General features: G+C 43.0%; 1 protein-coding gene across 1 annotated transcript in view; it reads right to left on the bottom strand.

Moving 5' to 3' along the window:
• Positions 1 to 13,203: 13,203 nt before the first annotated feature.
• Positions 13,204 to 22,839, bottom strand: part of TGFBR3 (transforming growth factor beta receptor 3) — a gene marked incomplete at its 5' end in the record, with an annotated part of 37,006 nt that continues 27,370 nt past the window's right edge. The window contains 3 exons of the mRNA XM_009274202.2: positions 13,204 to 13,462; positions 19,920 to 20,027; positions 22,103 to 22,138. Of these exons, the coding sequence (XP_009272477.1) occupies positions 13,344 to 13,462; positions 19,920 to 20,027; positions 22,103 to 22,138 (263 nt within the window). The remainder of the gene's footprint in view (positions 13,463 to 19,919; positions 20,028 to 22,102; positions 22,139 to 22,839) is intronic.

Here is a 22,839-nt window from a genome sequence, read left to right as displayed (position 1 = left end):
GCATGGGGAAAACAAATTAACAATAGGAACAAGAAATTCTTACTTTAAAATTTTAGGGAAAATTTCCTGTTGTAATGCTTTAAAAATATAGTGAAGGACTACATTTTTTTGCACCTGGCAAAATGTGCCTTTCGGCAAGAAAAATTAGAAAACACTTAACAGCAAAGTGTTTTAACCTTTCACATTTTACTGCAGACTGCTGAAGTAGTTAAAGTAGAACAGAGACCCCCCCCCCCCCCCCCCCCCGCTTTTTCAACCGGCGGAAGTATTTAAAAAAAAAAAAAACACCCCCCCCCCCCCCCCGAATGTCAGCTCTCAGACGCGCATCACCTTTAATGCACTAAAGTGGATGTGAAAGCCTCATGTGAAAGAAAAGTGAGGCAGAGAAAAGTTAAATGCCTTGGCAGGGTTACTGGCAGAGCTGGGTTCTCCACTGAGCCGTGCCCGCGGAGTGCTTTACATCGCTCCATAGGAAGCACAAGGTTATCTTTCTTGAATGGCATTTTGGCCAGGGAACGCCATTCTTGACAACCGATGCCTAAATGAAACAGAGCAGATAAGAGCTGCCCCCAAAGGGCTTAAAGTAGATTGTATAAATATCAGGCAGTATAACAAACTGTCCCCAAATCCCTGGATTTAGACCTATCAAGATCTGCTCTGAGTTTCCTGCGTCTGGATACCAGGACCTGACTCACTCAGGTAATAATCAGGAGTTGTGTCACAGAAATCAGCACTATTTCTCTGCTATAAAATCTGCATCAAAACTCCAGATGTCTCAGACATGCAGGCAAGGTGGCCTAATAGATATTTTCTGTGTCTAATTTACAATGTGTGAACCTTTTATTCTAAAGGTAATTCCACTGCATTGCAGCACCTGGAGTATTCAGGAATAACAACAACTAACAAGAAATAGGCTGCTAAGTCTTATTTGTCATCATTAGGATTTAAAAAGAAAGGAAATAAGCCCGAGCAGCTTTTATTGCAAACCAAACTCAAACTGTGAGAGGAGGAAGATACGTAAAACAGAGAGTAACAGTAAAGAGCCAATTGTTCAACTGATCGACAGGAGAGAGATTTACGTGGTAATTTCCCACTAGGGCTCCAACAATTTATACACAAAACCCAACGTGCCTTGACTGGGAAACAGACCTGCAATACTAGATACTACTGACACACTAGTAGGCAATACAGTTTCAGCTCTCTGGCATTTGCCTGTTTGCATTGGCCATAGGAACATCAAAGAAAAACCACTGCCATGGAGAAAATGTTTTTCTTAATTAGCATCACCAGTGAAAGTTTCTTATGACTGTGTTATGGAGAGTAAGAACTGATGTTTTTGCAAGATTTCTATGCTAGCTTTGATCAACCAATCTTCCTCAAGAAAAAAGAAGTGGGCAACGTGAGCGTGTTTTTACTATCCCAATGACATCCACGTGAAGTTATCAAGTCCTTTAGAAGAATAAAACAAAGGTGCGAAATTTCCTCAACTGGCTGCCAGTACATGTCTGAGTTCACAGACAGAGGCATCAAGTTGTGTGATGTAATTCAGTAAAGCAGTTTAAAATAGGCTTAATTCTAGCACTAGAAGTCCTCAGGAAAATAAAGCCGTTTCAGGGAAAATGCAAGATTTCCCATGAAAGACTTGGTCAAGTCTCAGTTTGAATCACGTTGTATATGCCTTTTGTCAGGGGTCACGTAGTGTGTAATTCTATGGCAGTCAGTCCTAGGAAAGATGAGAAGTTCACAGAACATCCTTGCAATATCTTAGTCCTGGACAATGAACCACGGAGTATGTTGAAAGCATAGCCCATGATACATGAAAAGTGGTTTCCTTCCATTTGATGACCGATAAAAGAACTACTCTGATTCCTTAAAAAATCATTTTAGCACTGTGCAACAGCTTCACTTGTCTGTATTTACAGAACCAGACAGTAATTTCTTTCCGTAAACTTAAAATCTTCCCCAAAGAGTTCAACACAACTGACATACTTAGCCCATATAGTTTGGGGTTGTTTTTTTTTCTTCCTTCTTACTACTTGTCTAAGAGCAGTGTGTGATTTTACTGTTTTGTTGCTATTCCAAGGCATTTCATGAGCCCTGAATGCATTCAACTGAATGAAGTTGCGGTCTATATGTTGTTTGCAGACTGTTTTCTGGAAATATTTCATACTAAAGAGCTCAAACGCCGCATGCTACTTCTTTGTCTCCCGTGAGGTCACCTAACTTACAAACTCACTTCCAGAAGACAAAGGCAAAAGTGTCGAGCTAGAGATGTGGTTGCTTTGTCCCAAAAGCATGCTCAGCGGTGTGAATGGAGAGCACTCGATGCAGGAATGGCAATGAGCTCAAGGGGAAAAGAGAAAGAAACCCTCCTGAAAACTTGGATCAATGAAACAGTTTTTAAGCCTCACTGGTAAGTGGGCTTCACCACATGCAGCGCTAACTAGCCCAGTCCCGGCCAGAGCGTGAACACGCTTTAAAGCAGTTGCCAGTTAAAAACATCTGGAAACAGGCAATGTGAATAGGGTTTATAGTGGGTGGGATAGTTACAGCTGATTCATGTATGACTAATGCTAGCGTTTTCCTTGGAAGCCTAACCAAGTGTTGCTTAGAAAAGAGACACAAGAGCAGCAGTGGCCCATTGACGGCTGTCACCCTTGTCAGGAGCGAGCCCATCGGCAGGCTGGAAGCCGTTTGGCTTCACAAGTTCAGAAGTGACACCACCTGGGAAACACAGCCCAGTGCTCTGCACATCGGCAGCATTTCTCTCCATTTTCGAGGGTGACATTGCCCCAGAAAGACAACATGTCAAATATATCGTGGTGTACTTGGCTGGGCAAGCCCACAACGCCTCCCTGAGTGAAGAGATCTCAAGTGTCGTCCTCTGTGTGCTGTGATCAGGTACAGAACCACCAAGGGCTTTGCAGTGTCAGATAGAGCCTGGGGGCTTTGCTGTAGAGTGTCTCTGTGACTAATTAACACATTATTCATATGTTTGCATGTGCGCTGCCCAGAACACCTGCTTCTTTGGGGGGTTTTATAGTAAAACCTACACAATTCATTGAAGCCAGAAAAGCTCTAGTGCATTGCTACCTTGCATACCCTGCTCAGAACACATATATTTTTAAGAAAAGAGTACAGCATTTTGCACTGGCTGATCTGAAATGTGAGCCTTCTTGACTTAAATGCAAACAGAAGGACCAGCACCTCAGTTGTCAGAACTTCAGTTGGAAATAAGAGCTTTTAATGGTGACTGGAGTTGAGGAAAAAGGCTTTACAGCTGCAGAGCGCAACTCAGATGTTTGGAGAAAGTGGTAGTGTGCTGAATTAGAGTTGCAAGAAGTATGACTTGAGAGACTAGGGAATAGGTCCTGTTTTCAATAAAAGTCTAAAGAAGGAGGGAAGAGCTGGGGTTCAGGGAATCATCTTTGGATCTGAAGTACACCGGCAGCTGTTCAAACGGGCTGCTTGCCAAATTATAGTTCTGTTCTTCAGTGCTAAAGAACAGCTTATGCACTTGAGAGATGCTCTGCTGGTGTAAACAGGCACAATTTGACTGAAGTCAAAGGAGCAGGTTTATACCAGCTGAGAATCTGGCCCTTAGTTTGCTCTAAAAATTAAATATGGACTCTGAATAACAACAAACTCTTTTTTTCTTCGAATGTGGCACTGAGCCTGGATGCTGGCAAGTGCCTCCAGTTTTACACACATTGGTTTCTTTCAATGCAGTGAGAAATCTTCTTAAAGCTTTGTAAGCAGGAGGCAACACTTGAGTTATCCCACCTAGAGACAGAAGCTGCATACCTGCATGGCAGTGACCCTGATCTCCTCTAGCCTCCTTTCATGTAACTGTTACCTTCATTGATTGTGTCAAAATAAATCTACACCATCGTATTTCTACACTGGCACCACCAGCACACCTAAGGTCTGAGAATTTATCAGTTCATTCCCATTCAACTACACGATTTTTGTAAGAACTGCTCCCCAACCTGAGCAACACCGTCTAGAGAAGATGGACATCCAGATTCATCCTGGTCAGCTGCAGGTGCTCAGTTAGGAACGGAATTGCTCTAGGATCTCCCCAGTGCCCATAGACGAGACAGGCAAGGCGTGCTGAGTTAGCCTCGGGGACTGCCTGCCTCCAGTGGCCATATAGGAAGCATAGGCTGATGGCTCCCCTAACTGCCTGAACTAAGCAAAGAGACTCCAGACCTTTGAGATTTTGAAAGAGAGCACAACTGAGTCATATCTTCCAGATGTAGAACGCTTGTTCGCAGGAGGACTGGCTTGCATACTCTAGATGCTTTCTGCACTATTCATATCCACGTGCATTTGTCCTCTAACATACACATTGGCACTGCCCCTTCTTGAGTTCTCCCGCTACTAGGTGGAATGATGTATGCTTGTATATGCGTGTGCATTTATATTTAAAAACATAAATGCATGACTACCTAGCTTTTTGGTATCACAGTTTTGTCTTTGCTTAATAAAAGCACAGGAAAGCTATAGAAATGTAGCTGGGGTCCATGTAACCATACTACTTGTCATTACTCAAACACAGTAATTAAGATTTCTTACAGCTTCTAAAAGAGAGAATATGGGGTCCATTCTTGGTTCACAGTTGTTTAACCAGACATTGACCAAGAAGTATGCACTCTAGAAGTACAAGGTCTGACTTTCAACATCTTAGCAAATTTGTTCTTGGTTCACAGTTGTTTAACCAGACAATGACCAAGAAGTATGCACTCTAGAAGTACGAGGTCTGACTTTCAACATCTTGTATTCTTAGCCTATGATGTAAATTTTTATTTAAGCTTTTCATTTTTTTCTTTTGCATGAAAGAGCAATGCCATAAATGAAAGTTTACAAAAGCAAGCAACGGAGAAATCTTCTGGAATTAGCTTGGCATAACCCCACTCCTACCATTAAACCAGAAAACAAAATTAACCGTACACAGCGCCTTGCCAGAGCCAGATTTCTGAAGCTCCCGATGTAACTATGGCCTCCTTGGTAGGTTATCCCATGATGCAGGTGACGGGCACAACCCAAGCAGGAGAAATCACTCCTTGTCTGCAGAGCAGATCAGCATGTGCGTTCCACGCCCCGCGGGGACAGGAGAAGGGCCAGGCAGCCGGCCTGGCAAAAGCCTCGTGGTTTATGACAGACCCTTGTTGTCTAACATCTAATAAAACATGACTCACTTCAGGGACACACATTTGAGGGAAGTCACAGAAAAATTAACTAAGCACTGCCAGTAAAAACATGGGTGTACTTACTCTGGCTTTGTAATGGTACAAAGCGTGTCAGCGGGGTACACGCTTTCCAGTGTAATCATCCCTCAACCCTCCCTGGACAAAACCAGCACTCTCTGCTTCTCATGCTAACAATACTCGTAATCACAGCATTGCTCCAACTTTCTCTGTCAAACAACTTGACAATAACCTCATCGTGGATTCCCTCCTTTTTCCATCCTTAATTACTAACATTGCCTTCCCACATCATCAGACTGAGGGCATCGCCAGCTTAAGTCTATGTAAAATAAAAATACAGCCTAACCTTCTTCTTTATGTAGGTGTTTGTCATCCTATACCTGCTCCTGTCTCTCTCTACTGACCGTCTTCCACATCTTCAGCACCCTTCATCATCTGGCACTTGCAGTAGTGTGCTTTTTCTGTGCTGCCCTGTGCACTGGAGCTGCCTGACAAGAATGTTTTGTGGCTCTAAGGGAGGGTTTGAAACATTTTGTCAGAGCACTGGGATCCAAACCCCACCTTTGGGTCTTTTTCCACTTAAAACAAGAGTGAGGGCAGTTCCATTTTGTGACCAGAGCCCCAGACCGCGCAGGTGCCACCTGCACGCAGAGACGCTGTACAGAGCCGTCCGTTGTCCCACAGGACACAGGGGCCCTCATCGCTCCCCACGTGGTGGTTCAGTTAGATGGTAATTTAACTATTGGGCTGAAAATGTGAGCCACCCTCCCTCCCCAGCAACACCCACGTGCATCTTTCAGCAACAGCAGTATTTAATTTTGCCAAAAAACGTTCACAACAGCTCTGCCTTTCACCTCACACGCTCCCACTGGGCATACACGGACTGTCATGGCTGTCCTCTTTCAGATCTACCCCTGAACAACTGCTTTCCCAGAGGAGCCATCGCTGAGCGCTGCTGTGCACCCCCAGCCGTCCCCCCGGCACCCCCGTGCTGGCAGCCGCCTACCCTCTCGCTTTGTCCGAGCTCCACCCCAAAACCCTCTTGGGATGGTGCCGAGCCCCACGCTGCAATTTTGAGCCCACCTGAGAAGCCACAGGTCTCACCCTGACCCGCAGCGGGGCTGCCTCTCCGCCCGCCTGCCCCCCTGCTCCTGCGTGAGCTGGACAGGGAAGGGCAAACGTTTGCTTTCGTTCACGACAGAGATTTTAATTTCAAACTCCTAAGCACGGTTTTTAGCAGCGGAGGAGTTCCCCAGAAGGCAGGACTAGCGCTTTACCTGTCCTCCTCGCAATGCGAACACGTGCCATCTGGCCGTCCCAAGCGTCAGCGCTGCGGTTTGTCATTTGGTTTAGTGGCTCCTAACCGGAGCCTTTTGTGTTTCATGGCCCTTCTTCCTGAACAAAAGCCGGAGAGAGCTGCTTAGCTTACACAAAAAGCTTTTGTCTGAAAAAGTCTGTTAATAAAGGGCGTATCACAAGGACGGACGTACCCCAAAGTTAGTATCACAAGTCTTGTCACTAATAATCCTGCTCGGTTTGCTGATGCCTAACACTTCGGAAGCGTGAGTTCCCGGTGACAGGTAACGTCCCACCCCGAACGCCCTCCACGCGCCGGGGGCAGGTCACCGCCGCAGCCGGTGCGTGGCGGCCCTGGAAGCCCGCCAGCTCCGGCTCCCTTCAGGCCTAAGCGTGGCATGAGTCTTCAGCCTCCCATTTCCAGACACTTTCTAACCGCTTCCTTCATGCTACTTTATAGCTTCCTTTCAGTGATTTAAATTTTCTGTGACGTGTTTTGGTACTCAGTAATTTTGTGAAAACCTAAATATTCCTGCTGCAAATGCCCTGCGTGTAGGATCCTCTTAAATCTTCCTGTTTATTTTATTTTCCATTCTTAACAGCTAACGTTACTAATGACTTTTAGGACCACGGACTAATAAAAATACTGCGTAGAGCAAAGGCTTTCCCTTCATCCCAAGCTCTTACGACCCCATGGGATATGCCTGCTTGCATTAAAGGACAGACTGAGAACTTCTGAATCCTTTCACCCCATTTGCAAAGCAAATCTGGAAGGTAAATGCTTAGAGCATTGGGAACACCACAGTCACTCGCAGGTATCGCACTTTGATTTTAGCAGGCATACCATAAAAAAATTATATGGCTGACAAAACAGAGAGTGAGTTTGCTGAGCCACTTAAAGCGTCTTTAAATACCACCAGCTTTTCCTGCTTAACACTAATATTCTGATTTTTAAAATACTGATTTAAGTTTTTTGTCAGTACAGTATGTTCTTTCTTTACTAGAGCTGGCAGTTTACAAGCAGCAGTAAGTAACAGCAGAACGAAAAAGAGACTCCACCCAGGTATTTTTTAAGCAATTCTTCAGATATACATGCCAAAATAATTGGATGGAAAAAGATTTGTCATTTTAAAAAAGTGCAAGAGTAACAACTTTTGCGCTGCTTTTCTTCCTCAACTATCTGTAAACCAACTTCTCTTTACACTTTTCCTAAACCCAGTAAAACCGCAGGACGGCACAGAACCAAATGCCAGCCAGGCAGGCAAGGCTGGCTGCACAGCAGGCCTGGAGCCACCTCGCTGCACATCATCTTCCGGACGTGTTGCAGTGAGTCCCTGAAGGCTTCTAGCAAATGAGACTCTCTAAAACTGTAATTTAAGCTGCAACCTTCTTTGGGTAGGTGAAGTGATGTAATTTGATCTTTCTCATGTAAAGAATTCAAACAGTGTAAACGCACGCAAGTTCGCAAGGCCAGCTCTAGGGCTGGAGATCTGGGAATACAGTACAAAAACCAAGCTGCAAACGGACCTCCAGCCTTATAAATATCTGCTTTACAATTACAAAGTGACAGCTGTGAAAATGTACCAGAATATTGGCTCCTTTTCCTTTCATATTGTCTTGAAGAAAACACTGTGATTAATTTAATTCTGCCTAAAATAGAAGAGATCTGGATTGTGTTTTTCCTGAAACTGGCACTTGGTATTTTTTGACTCTCCAAAATGTTTGCTTCACTCACGACTGCCTGGCGGGAACAAACACGCACAACATTGATGCTTACTCTGTAATATAGTAAGACTCTTTACTTCTTAGTGTCTGAAAATACTCATGCAAATATATCACAATTTGTTGGCTAATAATTGCATTTTAAAATTAATTCCTCATATGAGAGACTGATCACGAGATCAGTTCCAGTATGTTTACGCTGAGAGTCAGCTCTACAGAGCTCATTTCCAAAGGAAAAAAAATTGTCTTCATGCAGAAACTGAAATATGGTTGTTGTGAAGCAGTAAATCTATTGCACCTCTGTGAGCTGTAAGTCACAGGCAACGTGTAAGCTTACTTCTAATTAATAGCCTTTTCTGTGCTGAAGGAATCTCGATGTTTAAAAGTGATCATTAAACATTTTAGATCCCTTTCTTAGGGAGCTCCGTTTTGTGAGTTAATAACCACAATCTTTGAATAACCCAGGGAAATACCGCTGAGGCTGGCTCCCCCAGAGTGCCCATAAATAATATTTTGCACATGAAATACAGGAAACAAAGCAATAAGCAGGATAGTAAACACCCAAATCCTTGCCCCGCTGATACATGGCCAAGCTATCTGCTCTAGCACAGGAAGACCCTTCAGTAATGAAAACACATCTCAGCCGTGCTCACGTGTCTCCAGTGTCAAGGGTACAACAGCCCAAGGGGGCTCTGCTGCTTCAGCCAGAGGACTAACAGCAGACCCTTAGGCTTGACTGTGCTCGAGCCAGGCTTTGTGCAGGATGGGACCGAGCCTGTGTCTCGACACGCAACAACTAAACGCCTGCAGGATCAGAGCTTTGGACTTCGAATTAGAGTGAAGAATGGCAGCATTTAACCAAATATATCTACTGGTTTCTGCAAGAAGCCATGATACTGAGAAGCCAACCAAAGCCAATGGGTAACACAGAAAGGAGAAAATCAAGGTGGTCACACAAAATCAAATCCTGCCTTAACACACACAATTCCCACTGAAGTTTACGGGAGATGAGGACATGGCAGTGAGACAGAACTTGATCTACCGCTGTTGGCTCTGTACAACTTCAAATAAACGAATCACGGCATCAATTATTAATAAATGATATATACTTTATTATGCACAAGAGACTAAGATGACATGACACTGTGGTTATAAAAACTGTACAACTATGCATTTCCACAAGTCTCTGAAATACTGAACGCAGTATGAAATACAAATGGGGTGTTCAGACTGGCCACAGGTATTAGCAAGTAAATGTCTCCCATTCTTTGATTTAAAAAAACATCTGGCATTTGGATCTTAAAGAAATGTACTTATTTATTTGAAGGTGAGAATATTGTGTTTGGAACTGGTAGGAACATGGCAGTGAAGATCCGATAACGCTATGAACATCCCCATGAATGACAAACAACAACAGGGCAGAACAGTCACCTCACACGAATGGCTGTCAGCACAACCAACAGTACAGTCTTCTTGTGAAGCATGAGGTAGATATACGTAACAGAAAGAACGGTACATATAGGAGAGAAATGGTTAGAAAAGGGCGGGGGGAAGGTTACAATCATCAACATCTACAGACATTTTGCAAAATCCATTTCCATGCGGAAAATGCTACAAATATAGCCTAACACAGAAAGATCTGACTTCTTGAAACATGAATATGGTAATGTCTAAAACCAAATGCTGTAAAAGGTTAGAGTTAGTGATTAGACGACGCATGACACAACGAGCAGTCTACTTTGGAGTTTAAGCATGTTACTAATAGCTTTTACAGACAGAAGGTGTCCCTTTCAAGCCCGATCCTCCCGTTCTTACATAAGAAGTTCCTTCGCAGTCGATTCCATCACGCTGAAATTTACCACTGAGCCCATCCCTCCGAAGCCCTGCTTTAAAGCCCTCCGCTGGGACCGGGGCGTCTCGCTGGCCTTCCACACCTCGTGGGTATCTGCCACGTGAAGTCCAGCGCGGTGAGACCAGGTTTGACAGAGGCGGGAACCAGCGGCTTCGCCGTTACGCGCTCAGGAGCTTGCCACGCCACAGACAGAAACTTGCAGGAGAGACGAATGGCTGCTATAAAAGTAGAGCTTATCGGTGTATCGGTACGCTGGACTGCAGGCAGCTTAACACCTGCTGGAAAGTACTGTACATTTTTGTAATAAAGCTATTCACTGGGAATGCCCAGGTGTGGTCCTCTCTCTCTCTCTCTTTATTGAAGCAGAAATGGCTGTTCCATCTGGTAAGTAGTTACACGTAGTTTTGGTAACCTCCAATAGACAATTAATTCAGATTGATTAAAATTTCTGAATTAAATAGCTGAGTACACCAAGTTCAGTTAATTAATTTAAACTGTATTTCAAATAGAAGTCAACGAATCGCATCTTTGATCTTTATATATTTTTGGTTTATCCAACGGTAAATATAAATCTGTAAATTATTTTAAAATTAGAGTAAATTTTTGATAAAAGACATTGATAATGCAGCATGTTTCTCTCAAAAATATACAATTATCTATTTTACAGAAAAGTTTTCAACCTGTCCATCCCAACAACGAAATCTAATACTTCCTATGAGAAACTACTTAATAAAATATCTGAGGAAGGAAAGGGTTAAAACAGGGAAAAGAATTTACAAAATATGTAAATTTCACAGTAATTGAAATTAAACATTTCATATAGAGTAACTTACATTTATCTAAAACATTTAAATATATCTTTATACAGAAATTTAATGTAGTAAAATATAGCTATGATTGAACTTAAAGACTCTAGTCTTCTTTGAAGACATCTTTAAAGACTTTACACATAGAATATGCTTATACAATACATTCTGCTGAAGGTTAGGCAAAGCGCTTTCTTTTCAACCACACAGGTAGCACATTCATCCTCCCAACACCTCGTAACAGAGCCAATCCTGCATACCCTTACACATGGGGATAACTACGCTTACGTGACAATCCTGTCGATGTTACCAGGACTACACATTGGCCCGGTAACAGAAAACACTTTCCATACGTGTAACTATGCACCAACTACCTCCATGGACTCTAAGAATAGCCATAATGTGTAGAGTTGAGCATGTGCTTGTAACTAGCAAGGACGAGGCGTGTAGTTACTCATATGCATAAACGTTTGCAGGATTAGGCACAGATTTGACTTAAAGTGAGTAATATTCCACCTGATCCTGGGCACTTACATCTATTGCATACCTTGCACTTTGACCATCCTGGCATCAGCAAGGCACGAGTGTAGAATCAGCAAAAGAAATCTGCAGCTCAGACTTCAGGGCAGACTATCACTCTAGTGTAATGAATTCCCTTCCCCTCTTGCAGAACACAGGTAACCTTCACTAAAATTAATGAAAGTTACTCATCTCATCTTTAGAGGAAAACAATGCTCATTTTTCCTCAAAGGAGAAGGATCAGTAGAACGCATTACAATTACAAAGTGGCAACATAACAGTCAAACAATTACACATTAAAAGTGTCTTTTTTCTTTTCATTTGGCATCGATTTGAAGGTCAAGATATGGCAATGACACTAAAAAAAATACTGTGACAATTAGTACCTTTCTGCCATTTCCATATTCTGACGCTACTTTGGGACTATCCAATTGCAATGTTCATACAACAGGTTGACACAAACAACTGCACAACTATCTTAAGAGAATAGCTTCATTTTGATAGGCAGTATTCTGCACAAACAGTAGGCTCTACTGTACATTCTTTGTGCCCTCAAAACCAGCTCTTATTTCAAAGGGAATTTGGGCTAGCTAAAGGATTAGAACCGAATCACCTTTTTTTATCTCCTCTATCTACCTATTATAAACTGAAGAGACAGTTGGGTTTTTATTTTTATATATATATATATGCATTATGTATTTTATGTATGGAAGGAACACTGAGCTAATTTCCCAATTGTTAACGTGGTAAGTTAGGCTCTGTATACTTAGGTATACATCTATTTGCATAAAGACATTGCCATTAAAGGTACACACATATCTATGTTAGTGCACAAGAACATTATTTGTCTTACCTTTTGTGTGTGCCTGTATTTGGTATAGTAGATTAAAAAAAAATCTCTTAGTAAAGAGCTTTGGCCCAGAGAATAAGAAAGGGAATGTTAGAGTGCGCTCTTCTCCAATTAGCAAATCAATGCATATTAAAACAAAAATACCTGGAACAAACCTGAAGCTGCAAAAACAACAGGAAAGCAAATGAGATGCTGTAGCTGTAAGCTTAACAAAACAAAGGTTACTCAAAAGTGGCTAAACATAGCTGAAGTAATAAAAAGTTATTAACCAAAGAGATCTGACCTTGAGGCTTTCTTGCTTAGACAAATAGAAATCCTTTGACCTAAGACCATCTTTGTTCTGCTTATCTTGTTGAATTCCCTTAATGAATACCTTGTGTCAATGAGAAGGTTTAGGGAAAGAAAAAAGTCGTATAGACAAAGCAGCATTTTTCCAAACTGGCATAGATTTCACATTGAGGGCCCGCGGACCCCTAGAACAGGTTGCAGTACTGCAAAATTAGTAGCTTTGTCACATGTAGCACAACATGCTATAGAAGATCCAACAGGCTGTGTTTACCCATGCATTGTGTGCACGTATACACACACACACACACAGTGGCTTCCCCAAAAGAAAATCAAGTCTTTTTTTTTTTTTTTTTTTCCTGTAGAAAAATCCCTCCTCATTTTTTTCAAAAGCAACCAAACCAATCCTTAACTTTAAAAAAAGCTCACGTCCACACACAGTCCTTTGAACCTCTGCACTCCTATGTTGCTCCTCAATCTGTGTATACTGCAAATGGGGAAGAGTATTTCAGGGTCAAATTCTGGTCAGTTATATAGAATTTGACTGTGTGAAAGCAGCAGCTGTGTAACGGAGGGGAATTGCCCCTTCGTGGCTTAGAGAGGTAATATAGAAAATGTGGGGTAATTGATAGGCCAATTTTTTTTTTTTTTTTTTTTTTTTTCCTGTAGAAAAATCCCTCCTCATTTTTTTCAAAAGCAACCAAACCAATCCTTTTAACTTTAAAAAGCTCACGTCCACACACAGTCCTTTGAACCTCTGCACTCCTATGTTGCTCCTCAATCTGTGTTGCCCCCCCGGGGAGTTAGGTTGCACTGCTGCTGGAACAGGGGGTGCTCTGCGTGCTGCCAATGCTGTGCGCTGCACTGCTGTTCTCGGAGGCTGGTGGGGACGTAGGGACCTGCTGTCTTCCCGCTGTTTCCCCTGAGGGAAAGGGGAGAGAAAAAGGGGACGTCGGGAGAAGGGAAATTGAAAATGTTAGTTGTCATAGAAAGCAACAATCCCTTCCTTCCCAGTCCTCCTCTTCTGGTGGTCTGTATTTCCATGCAACGACTGTCTTGGGTGACAGACCTCAGACAGAGTACTGTTGAAAATGTTACTAGACTTTGGCACCTTAGCATTGCTATGCACATGGGGAAAATAATGCTGCTGTTCTCTTAAGCATTTTAAAAGCAGCTGACGGAAACCGCCAAGACAGACACTGTCCATCTTCTGTTGTCAGCCGTCACTCACATGGGTCCCGCTACGTGACTCAGACCACTTTATAGCTTTGCTGTTTCATGGAAAAAGGTGAGTAAAATGTAGGCTTTAGTTTAAATGCTGGTTTATAGAGCAGCATATTTACTAAAAGCGGAGCTGAAGACAATGTTCTTCAGTCAGCTGGATACCACATATCCTGAGACATGGCCAGTTTTCTTCACGTAGAAAAACAACAGGCTACCCTGCAAGCTTGACTGACTTACTCCAAATACAACATGCAGGAAGTTCCCCTGCAGCTACCACAGTATGTGTAGCACTTACAACCAGTAGTGAGAACAAGACTCACCATTTCTTGTTAATTGTTTACTGATGATAAATTAAAAGCCCTTTGTTATTTGGATTGCCAAATCAAGCACTCAGGAGTTAAAGCCAGATTTATGGCTCCTGATAAAACCTAGATTTTTGTCTGTTCTCCTCACACCCCTTCTGCACCTGTGGCTGGGATCCTACGGAAAAAATCCAGCTCTTGACTAGCATGGAAGTAAAAATTGCGTCATTATGTGAATGCCCAAAAGATCATGTTGAGACCATGTAGGAAACCGTAACTGTGGCATTTTTTAAGTTACAGCGCTCAAATCCGCAACCTTAGTAATATTACAAAATAGTCTCTTCAAAACAGATGGCAAGACTAAGTTTATATAACATGCACTGCAGCTGCCCCCTCCCTTGAGCTCATCTCTCAGGATGTGAGCCTGTGATCTCAGCACGGTAACAAGGACAGACTGCTGCTGCTTGAGCTGCAGACCAACCGTGGCAGCCAGCACCAGCACGCCTGCTTTCCCAGCAAAGCAGCAAGACGGAAATGTTTTGCCGGATCACGGGCAGGAACGACTGGGAAAAAAAAAAATCAAAGGCTGGTACATCTGCCTCATTAGCTTATAGGGACACAGACGATCTGCTCACGTTGCCCTAGGTTGCCCAAAACCTGACACCCTGGGCCAGGTCTGCTGGGGCCAATTTTTCTTCCCTGCTCAGGATTTGGTAGAGCTCCTGTTCCCCAGCGATAGCCTCGGTGACGGGTTGAAGGCCGGGGGCACAGCCTGCATCCAGAGGGTTACAGAGCCGGGACGAGCCAGCTTCCTCCCGCAGGAGCTGCTCTGGCACATCCCCGTGCCCCGTGTGTGCTGCTGCCCAGCTGCCAGAGCCCCGGAGCTCCTCGGGAATGCGGCCGCGGAGGAAGTGAGCCTTTAACGCTTTGTGTCTCGGGCCAGAAAATGTCCTTCCGCAGGCTGCTCGGTATTCAGAGGTCTGCTACAAATAGGGGAGGTCTGAGGGTTTCTCACAGCAGAGGCTGCAAGTGCTCTTTGTAATGGAAACCAGCGGGTTCGCTGCTAGCTTGCGCCACAGCTGTAAGCGCACGTCAGGCCCTACAACGCGCAGCTCTTGCCTTACACCCCACTGGTTTAGGAATGGGGAGGAAAGAAGGGACGGGGCTGGACAGAAAAACAACAAACTAAGCCACTAAACCACATCGCCCAGGAGGCCAATGAAATGTTTAAGAGTGTCAGGATTGCACTCTTGAATTCAGCACTAAGTCCAGCATTTACTTTTGTGAGCAGATTTTGATTCTGTTTTTCCCAGTGTAAGAAATAACTACACAGCTCGTCCATAAGCGGCGGATTTCTGCCTACATGCCGCGGGTCAGAAGCCACCCCCAGTCATCTTGCAAATAAACCGAGTTTCAGCTCTAACTTGCATTGGAAACCCATCAGAATAAACTGTATCAAATCAATGTCTGTGTCATCGTGCTGTAAAAGCTTTCATAAGCCTTGTTTGGATGTTTTCCCCTCCCAACTTGCTCCCTTCTCCTCCAGTTGTTTGTGTACGAGTCTTCCTTCCTTTTGTAGTACAGGATATATTTATAAAGGCAGTGATAAGCAAACTCCCTTTCATTAAAACAAAACAAGCGAACACAAACACCAGAAAACAGCAAGCCGGCGGACCCCCACCCCCGGCAGCATGAGGAGAAGCCGCTACGGCCGTGCACGGCAGCGGCGGCCGCTCCGCTCCGCTCCCCCAGCGGGGCCCCCGGCCCCCGCGCCCTCCCACCGGCTCTCCTTGCAGCTCTGCTGTCACCCATTTTACAAACCACACGATTGCACGCAGCTTTGCGTCAGCCTCGGCATGTCAATACAATCTGTATGCGTTTAACCAGAAATTCATTTAGAAGCTAAAACACATGTTTTTCTTTACGGCAAAGTGGCAAACACAGTGCTGGAGTCCCCGCGCGAGCCCAACAGCTCGCTCTACTCCTCCCGGCTCCTCTGGAAAGCATCTTAGGAGGCACCTTCCCCACGGTTTGGGATGGGAGCCCCCTTCCCTCCGCTGTAATTCCATTGCCTCTGCAGCACCTCATTTCTAGAGCACGATCAGCAGCTCTGATATACCACGATCACTCGTTGAACAATAATAAATTCTCAATGTCCTCAAGGAAGAAAAAAAATCCAAGTCACAGTGACGTTATGAACACAGTCTAGCAGCTACATTTGGACCGGCTGATTTTTCCTGCATTTTATTTCCTCAACACCTAGCTAATCTGTAGCGAAGCATTTTTAAAGAATATTCATGAAAAGGATGTAAAGAAATGTAAATTATCACTGAAGAGGCATTCCCCATCTGTCTTTTTCATGTAAACAGCTTCATGTATCTCATGTTACTGAACCAGAACTGCTCCCAATGGACATGTCTCATCTATTGACAGTAAACAAGCTTTTACCCATCTGAATGCGACAACATGCACTTTATTATTCACACTTAGGAAAGCTGCCAGTTGTACTCCCTGTCCAGGAAGTCTGAATGTTTGCTTTTCTATCTCCATTTGCCAAATATAATTGGTTGCTATGTCAGTTTATTTTAAATCAGATCCCATAAAAAGGGGAGAAGTGGGGGAGGAGGGACGCTTTTAACTTCTCAGATTTTGGAACATTTTATCCCGTTAACTTGCAACACTGCCTGGAGAAGGAAAGCATGCTTTCTAAGAGCATGAAGCAACTGATACTCTCTGTAACACAGCATTCACTTTACTTGGTTCAGCAGCCTCATTAACTAATCAGACTTGTGCATGTCCCTTCCTGAACATAGTCAATTATCCCTATTAAGGCAGATATTACATTGGCAGATATTTACATGGTTAAATTTTGAAGGGTTTCTGCATCCATGTACACCACAAAATTTTTGCTTCTTTGTAAGACTCCCAGGTAAATTGGGTTAATTGTGGCAAATCTCTGCTACTTTCCCTTTGTTCTTGGGTCCTCTCCGGGCAGAACCAACACCGCTGTGGAAAGCTTTCAGCCACCTTTCACGTCCTTTAACTGACTGGAAAAAGGATCAAAAGAACGGAGTCCTTTTGCAGAGAAGTTGGGTAAAATTCCTCCTCCGTTGCCATAATCCTAGCTTCCTCCCTCTCTTCCTCTACTACCTGCGTATCCTAGGACATCTGTACTCCATGTTGAATTGTTTCGGAGAATCTAGAGTATTTAAAAGCACAATTTCGATGCGTTGGGAGAAATCCCTGATTTTTTCATTACTAAAATCAGCAAAAGCCCTACATGAAAAAACCCAACACAACAATCCTTGTTCAATATTTGGAGATGAAATCCTACTTATTTTGTAGTTCTTTTCTGCTATCAATTGTTTGAGGTTTTAATATTAACTGCCTATCAAGATGAACAAAAGAGCTCATTCATGTAAAGTTTTCTCCATGCTAGAATGAGTCTGCCAGTAGAGACACACTGATAAAACTATATTGGCAAACCTTACTACTACTGGCAAAAAAGTGGCCTTTTGCTGTATTGCGTAAAGCACTAAGCAACAAAAATACCTTACTTCACACATCCCAAGTTGCCATTCTTCACCAGCAGTAGCTTTTGTCCATGCTCTGAGTATCACCAAAACACAGTTTGAGAATGAACTCCAACCTTTGAGAATGAATCTTCCAACCTTTGGTCTAAACCATGCGTTAGAAACCCAGTGCTACTTGCAACAAAAGATGAGATTTCAGAACACAATTCAGCAACACGTGAATTCTCTAATGGCAAAAGACAGCCGCTCTGTAGATGAAATTTAGATTATCTTTTTTTTCCCCTCCTTATTTTAATAAAAGTCTGCAGCCAGCTCTAAAATGTTCCCTCTGCAGCTGGATTATTTTCTCTGCCACAGCAGTCATCCTCTCAGAGACTGTCCCTGCCAGAGCCTTCACTGTACTCTGCTGCAAGCTGTGCTTTGTAGATACAAGGTATTATGCACAGAAAAATTATGTGCACAGGAACATAGGTTCACTTTCACAATCCTTGGAAAATCTGAACCAGATAACTTCCTAGGTATTTTTTATCGTTTCTGTGATTCTCTATCTGATGAGTTACAACGTCCCCTTCCTTTTTTTTCTTCTCATTTATTACTTTTTGTCTGGCCTTTTTCTCCACTTATTTTCATCTCTCAAACACAGAGCCAGAGCAGCTGCCCTCTCCACTACTTGTACATGGTCACCGTGACTGATGCACTTTGTTAATATAATTCTTTTAATGGGATTGGTCCAAGTCCTATTGTTGCTGAAGGATTTATCATGTTGGCTTCCCAGTGTTCCTTTACTACTGATACACGTGTGTCTATAGATGGTTCTGTATACGAACAGAGATTGAACTTCCACAAATGCAGGGCCAACGATATTAATTTAACAATTGTTTTAATTTTTTGTTAATAAAGGCTACCTACTGAGAAATCACCTTCTTAACCTACACATTTACTCATTGAAACTGCACTTACTTTTCTTCCACAATGTTTCAGGAGTATATGAGGCAGAATTATACTATTTATACGTATTATCACAGCCTTTAGATTTTCCACATTTGCCTCAATTCCAAACAAGCTTCATACACAGCTGATACATTGAGAAGTATTAAACTGCTTATACAAAGTTGTTGTACTGCCAACTGGAAAAAAAACCACAGTTTTTTTTTCCAAATTAACATAAGCTCCTGGGTCATAATATTTACAGAAGCTCTGACCCGACAGGGCCGGATTCTCACTCCTAAATAGCTTCCATGAGGTTTTAGATGCCGAAAAAACCCTGCAGTGGGCTACGGGAGAATTCCAGTGCTGCAGAGCTGCACAGGTTTGGAGTAATTGACCTCACATTCTCCCCACCTCCCAGAGATCTTGGCAGGGTCTTGCGAGGTCAAAAGTGGAAGTAGCTGGGAGTCCAGCACGCTGTAGGGATCCTGAGATACCCTGTAATCCACAAGCAGCCGAGGTCAGATGCTGCAAATCAAGGCCCCGTCAGTGTCCGGTCTTTGTCTGTACCACCTTGCAGATTGCATGCAGGAGAAAGCTCCCAAAACTCCCTCTTCTTCCAATACAGTGTTGTATTTCTGCTAACTTAGTTTAGTATGGAAAAAAATTCTGAGGAGATACTGAAAAATTATCTGTGCATAAAGGCTGCACCAATTCAGGCACATTCCTGGTTATTTGGTTGGACACAATTAAGTGAGATTACACACGACTTCTACCAACAGTTGAAGAATGGAGGAATAAATAATTGGGGCAAAAATTCTACGTAATCAAGGCCCAAGAAACATTTTCAAGTCTAGTTGTATTCAGAATGTGTCTATGTAAATAAAGCATTCTCTTAGCCATTTGGCCCACTCCTCGTACTGATCACATCACATTCCCAGTCACATCAGCCTAATTTAGTAACTGCAAAAAATTTTTAAAAAAGGAGTGTGGGAACCAAAAGGGATCCATTAACTGACATGTTAACTAAATTTGAAATACAGAGATGCTGCTAACGATAATGCACAAGCCAGGAACATTCAGTTTTACTCATGTCCCAGATGAATTTTCAAGATTTGCGTTTAAAATTATTTTAGCAAATTTTATATCATGTTCATAATGCACAACACCTCCCTTTAGGGAAGGGCGGGTATCAATCTGCTGATACGCACCAACAGGCTCATGGGAGGAGCTGCTGGAAAACACCCTAGTAAGAACAGAGCGCAAGAAAAAGAGTCCGGGATAGCCATCGCTGGCCCCCCTCCCCTTTCCTCCCACCTTGCAAGAGTTCAGACCACACCGCAGTTCCTGCAGCACGATCTGCGCCGAGGTCTGTGAGAGCCCTCATACTTACCTGTGCGAGAGTAGATAAACCAGAGTGCTCCTGTTAGCAGGGCTCCAATTACAAATGCCGCAAAGGCAATGCCCACGACAGTCAGCGTGTCCAGACCGTAGAACACAGCTACAAAGGTAAACACACATAATGAGGACTTTTTATTTTCAGTGGCAAATACGGTTTTACAAAAATTCACCCTTACGCTTTTCATGGAAAAGTTTTTTAAAAAATTCATAGTTATTTAAGCACCGTTTTAAGGAACAGACTAGCAGATTTGCATCAAGGAAATAAAAATGATGCTTTCAGGGACTGGCTTCAGTCCAACCAACTGTTCCACATCACACAGCAAAACCCCAGCTCAGCACACCCAAATCTGGAAAACGTTGCAAAAATTAAGCATTTTCAGTTGGCTGTTAATAACTTGCTTTCAATTAAATATCCATTTATCTTAAAAATGTGTTTTAAAAAGGCTGAGATTTCTGGCAAAAGTCATTTAAATGCCTTAACATTCAAGCAAACTTTCCCCTGCATCTCCTGCAAGTTCAGTCTGAAATCTAGGTGGAGAACGGAACTGCTGTTAAGAGGGAGGAGATGCCAGCAAAAAGTCAGCGAAAACATAAATAGAAACAATTGTTTTTCACATTTGGCAATGCTTTCAATAACTGAAATTAATTCCAGAACACAAAAATAGAACCACACACATATGCAAATCACTTTCTAGGGGAGAGGCCCTTTCGCAGTACTGTTTCAAGGGTAACAGCATCTGGTTCCTGGATGTATTGCCCCCCAGTGTTAACCATCCAAACAGAGAAACTTTTGGCTTTTGTGTTTTTCTTTTTGGTGACTAGAAATACTTCAAAAAATAATAATCACTCTTTTAGCAATCATTTGGGGACATTTCTTCTTACAAAATTGATTTCTGGTTTCAGTATTTTTAATGTCTCCCAGTGCACAAAACGACTTAGGCCAGTGAGCAACGTTTTACTGACTAAGCTGGCCAGGAAATGAGCTGACTGGATCTTCTCAGTAGTATCCTTCAGTGGAATTTCAGTTCTCCAACCAACACCCTCACTTTACACATTCCTGCAGCCAGCAGGCGTCCCTATGGACATCCCCCAGCCCAGCAGCTCCTGAGATCCTCAGGGCCATTCCCCTTTTCCCCTTTTGACAAATGTCTTCTCCAGCAGTTCCGGTTGGCAAGGGCCTTCAGGACCCATTTCTGGGTGCCTGCGACCAAGTTTGCACATGCAGCAACTGACAGATAGTGGCTTAGAAGGTTTTTCTCCCATTTCTTCTGTGAGACTATTTCCGATTCCTTTGGCCACATCTGGTCGTTTTAAATGCAAACAGAAAAGACTCTCCTAAACTCAACCGTTTTTTCCACAGGGCACCAGACAGTGTCCTCTCCTCTTAGGAGAAAACTTAGTGGAGAGGAGAAAGTCACATGGAGGCTGAAGTGGCAGGAGCATAATTTCTCCCTCCCCTTGCTAATTTGAGCAAATTTAGTCCCAAAGACATAGGGACAGGAGCAGAGGAAAACACCTTTGCACTTCCTCTTCTACTCTTCCCTTTTCTCCATTCATTCTTGTTTTTGGCTACAAATCATCTTCACCTTCCTGTTTATTATCGTCTTCTAGTGCTGCTTCTCTCCTTTTCTTCCCTTCCCGGGTCAGTAATTGACCCTGGTTAATTCACTACGCCAAGACAACAGAAAAAACCAAAGAAATTAATCCGTATCAAGTCAGTGATCTCATCTACAGCATGACCTATAAGTGCTGCTGCCAGAGTAACTGGGGATGTGGCCAGCTGCAGCGCAGGGTAGGAGTGAGGCTTGGAGTAGGACGCAGGAGCTCCGTAAGACGGCATTGCTGCTGAAACCCTGGTATTGGGAAGCAGTGGCCTCAGCAGAGAAGGGGGGAAATAACACACGCACATCAGCAAATGAGCTCGCTAAGGCTGAGACTCTCAATGGTGTTTTCCCAAATTCGATTTTCACGTACACAAAAGGTCGCAGCCCTTCTCTCTAAACGCTGATGGGAATCTCTCCATCAGCAATACAGTCAGAATTCTGTTCTGTCCCAGAATTTAACTCACACACACCCCAGACACTCAGAAAGCTTGAAGATAATTTTCTTCATTGATCTAATACTTTCTAGACAAAAGTTTAAGGCTTAAAAGAGATTGGTTTAAGAGTTACTTACGTGGCTGTCTCACGTTTGGCTTTGGAAGGGAAGGATCTAATTTAAAAAAAAAACACAAAACAAACCCACAAAACATTAATCAGACGGAGTTCCACATACAGCCTACGAACTATGCAAGCAACCTTCAGGATCTGACAGAAAGACATTAATTGTAATTTTTACAAACCAGGAATTTAAGGAAAACCAGCCTGAATTCAATAATCTTGCTCAGCTCAGAAAAATTCTAGTCGTATACTGATCATTCCTCGGGGGAACATATCTACAGTATAGTTCATGCATCATATATTTTGCTGGCAAGTACACTGCAACCTTTCCCACCCAGATGTCATCAGGTCTGACCCGCAGTAACTCTGGTTATCCCTATGTGGAGCTCTTAAAGAGCACAGATTGCAAAGGCTATTTTAAGGTGATTACATTCATCTGACTACTCACTAACCACAAACATGAGATACCAGCATGCTAAATCACAAAAAAAAAAAAAAAAAATTTAAAATCAAACACCGGCTATCACTTTTAAAGAAAATCAGTATTATTGGCATGATACACACTGCTTTGTCCAAATTGCATGAATATGTGTTGATTCACCCATTTTCCTGAGTCCTGCTTGGTATTCTGTCTTGGAAGTTGAGTGATTTTTTTGGTTTTGTTTTGTTTTTTAATTATATATAGGAAATAAAAGATCATAGCTATTATATCAAAGCTATTATTCTTGGCAAGAATATCAAATATCCTCATCA

This window comes from Aptenodytes forsteri, unplaced genomic scaffold (assembly GCF_000699145.1).
Source record: "Aptenodytes forsteri isolate BGI_AS27 unplaced genomic scaffold, ASM69914v1 Scaffold59, whole genome shotgun sequence".
Taxonomy (NCBI): domain Eukaryota; kingdom Metazoa; phylum Chordata; class Aves; order Sphenisciformes; family Spheniscidae; genus Aptenodytes; species Aptenodytes forsteri.
The sequence above is the reverse complement of the archived record's forward strand: the minus strand, read 5'-3'. Positions and strand labels throughout refer to the sequence as shown.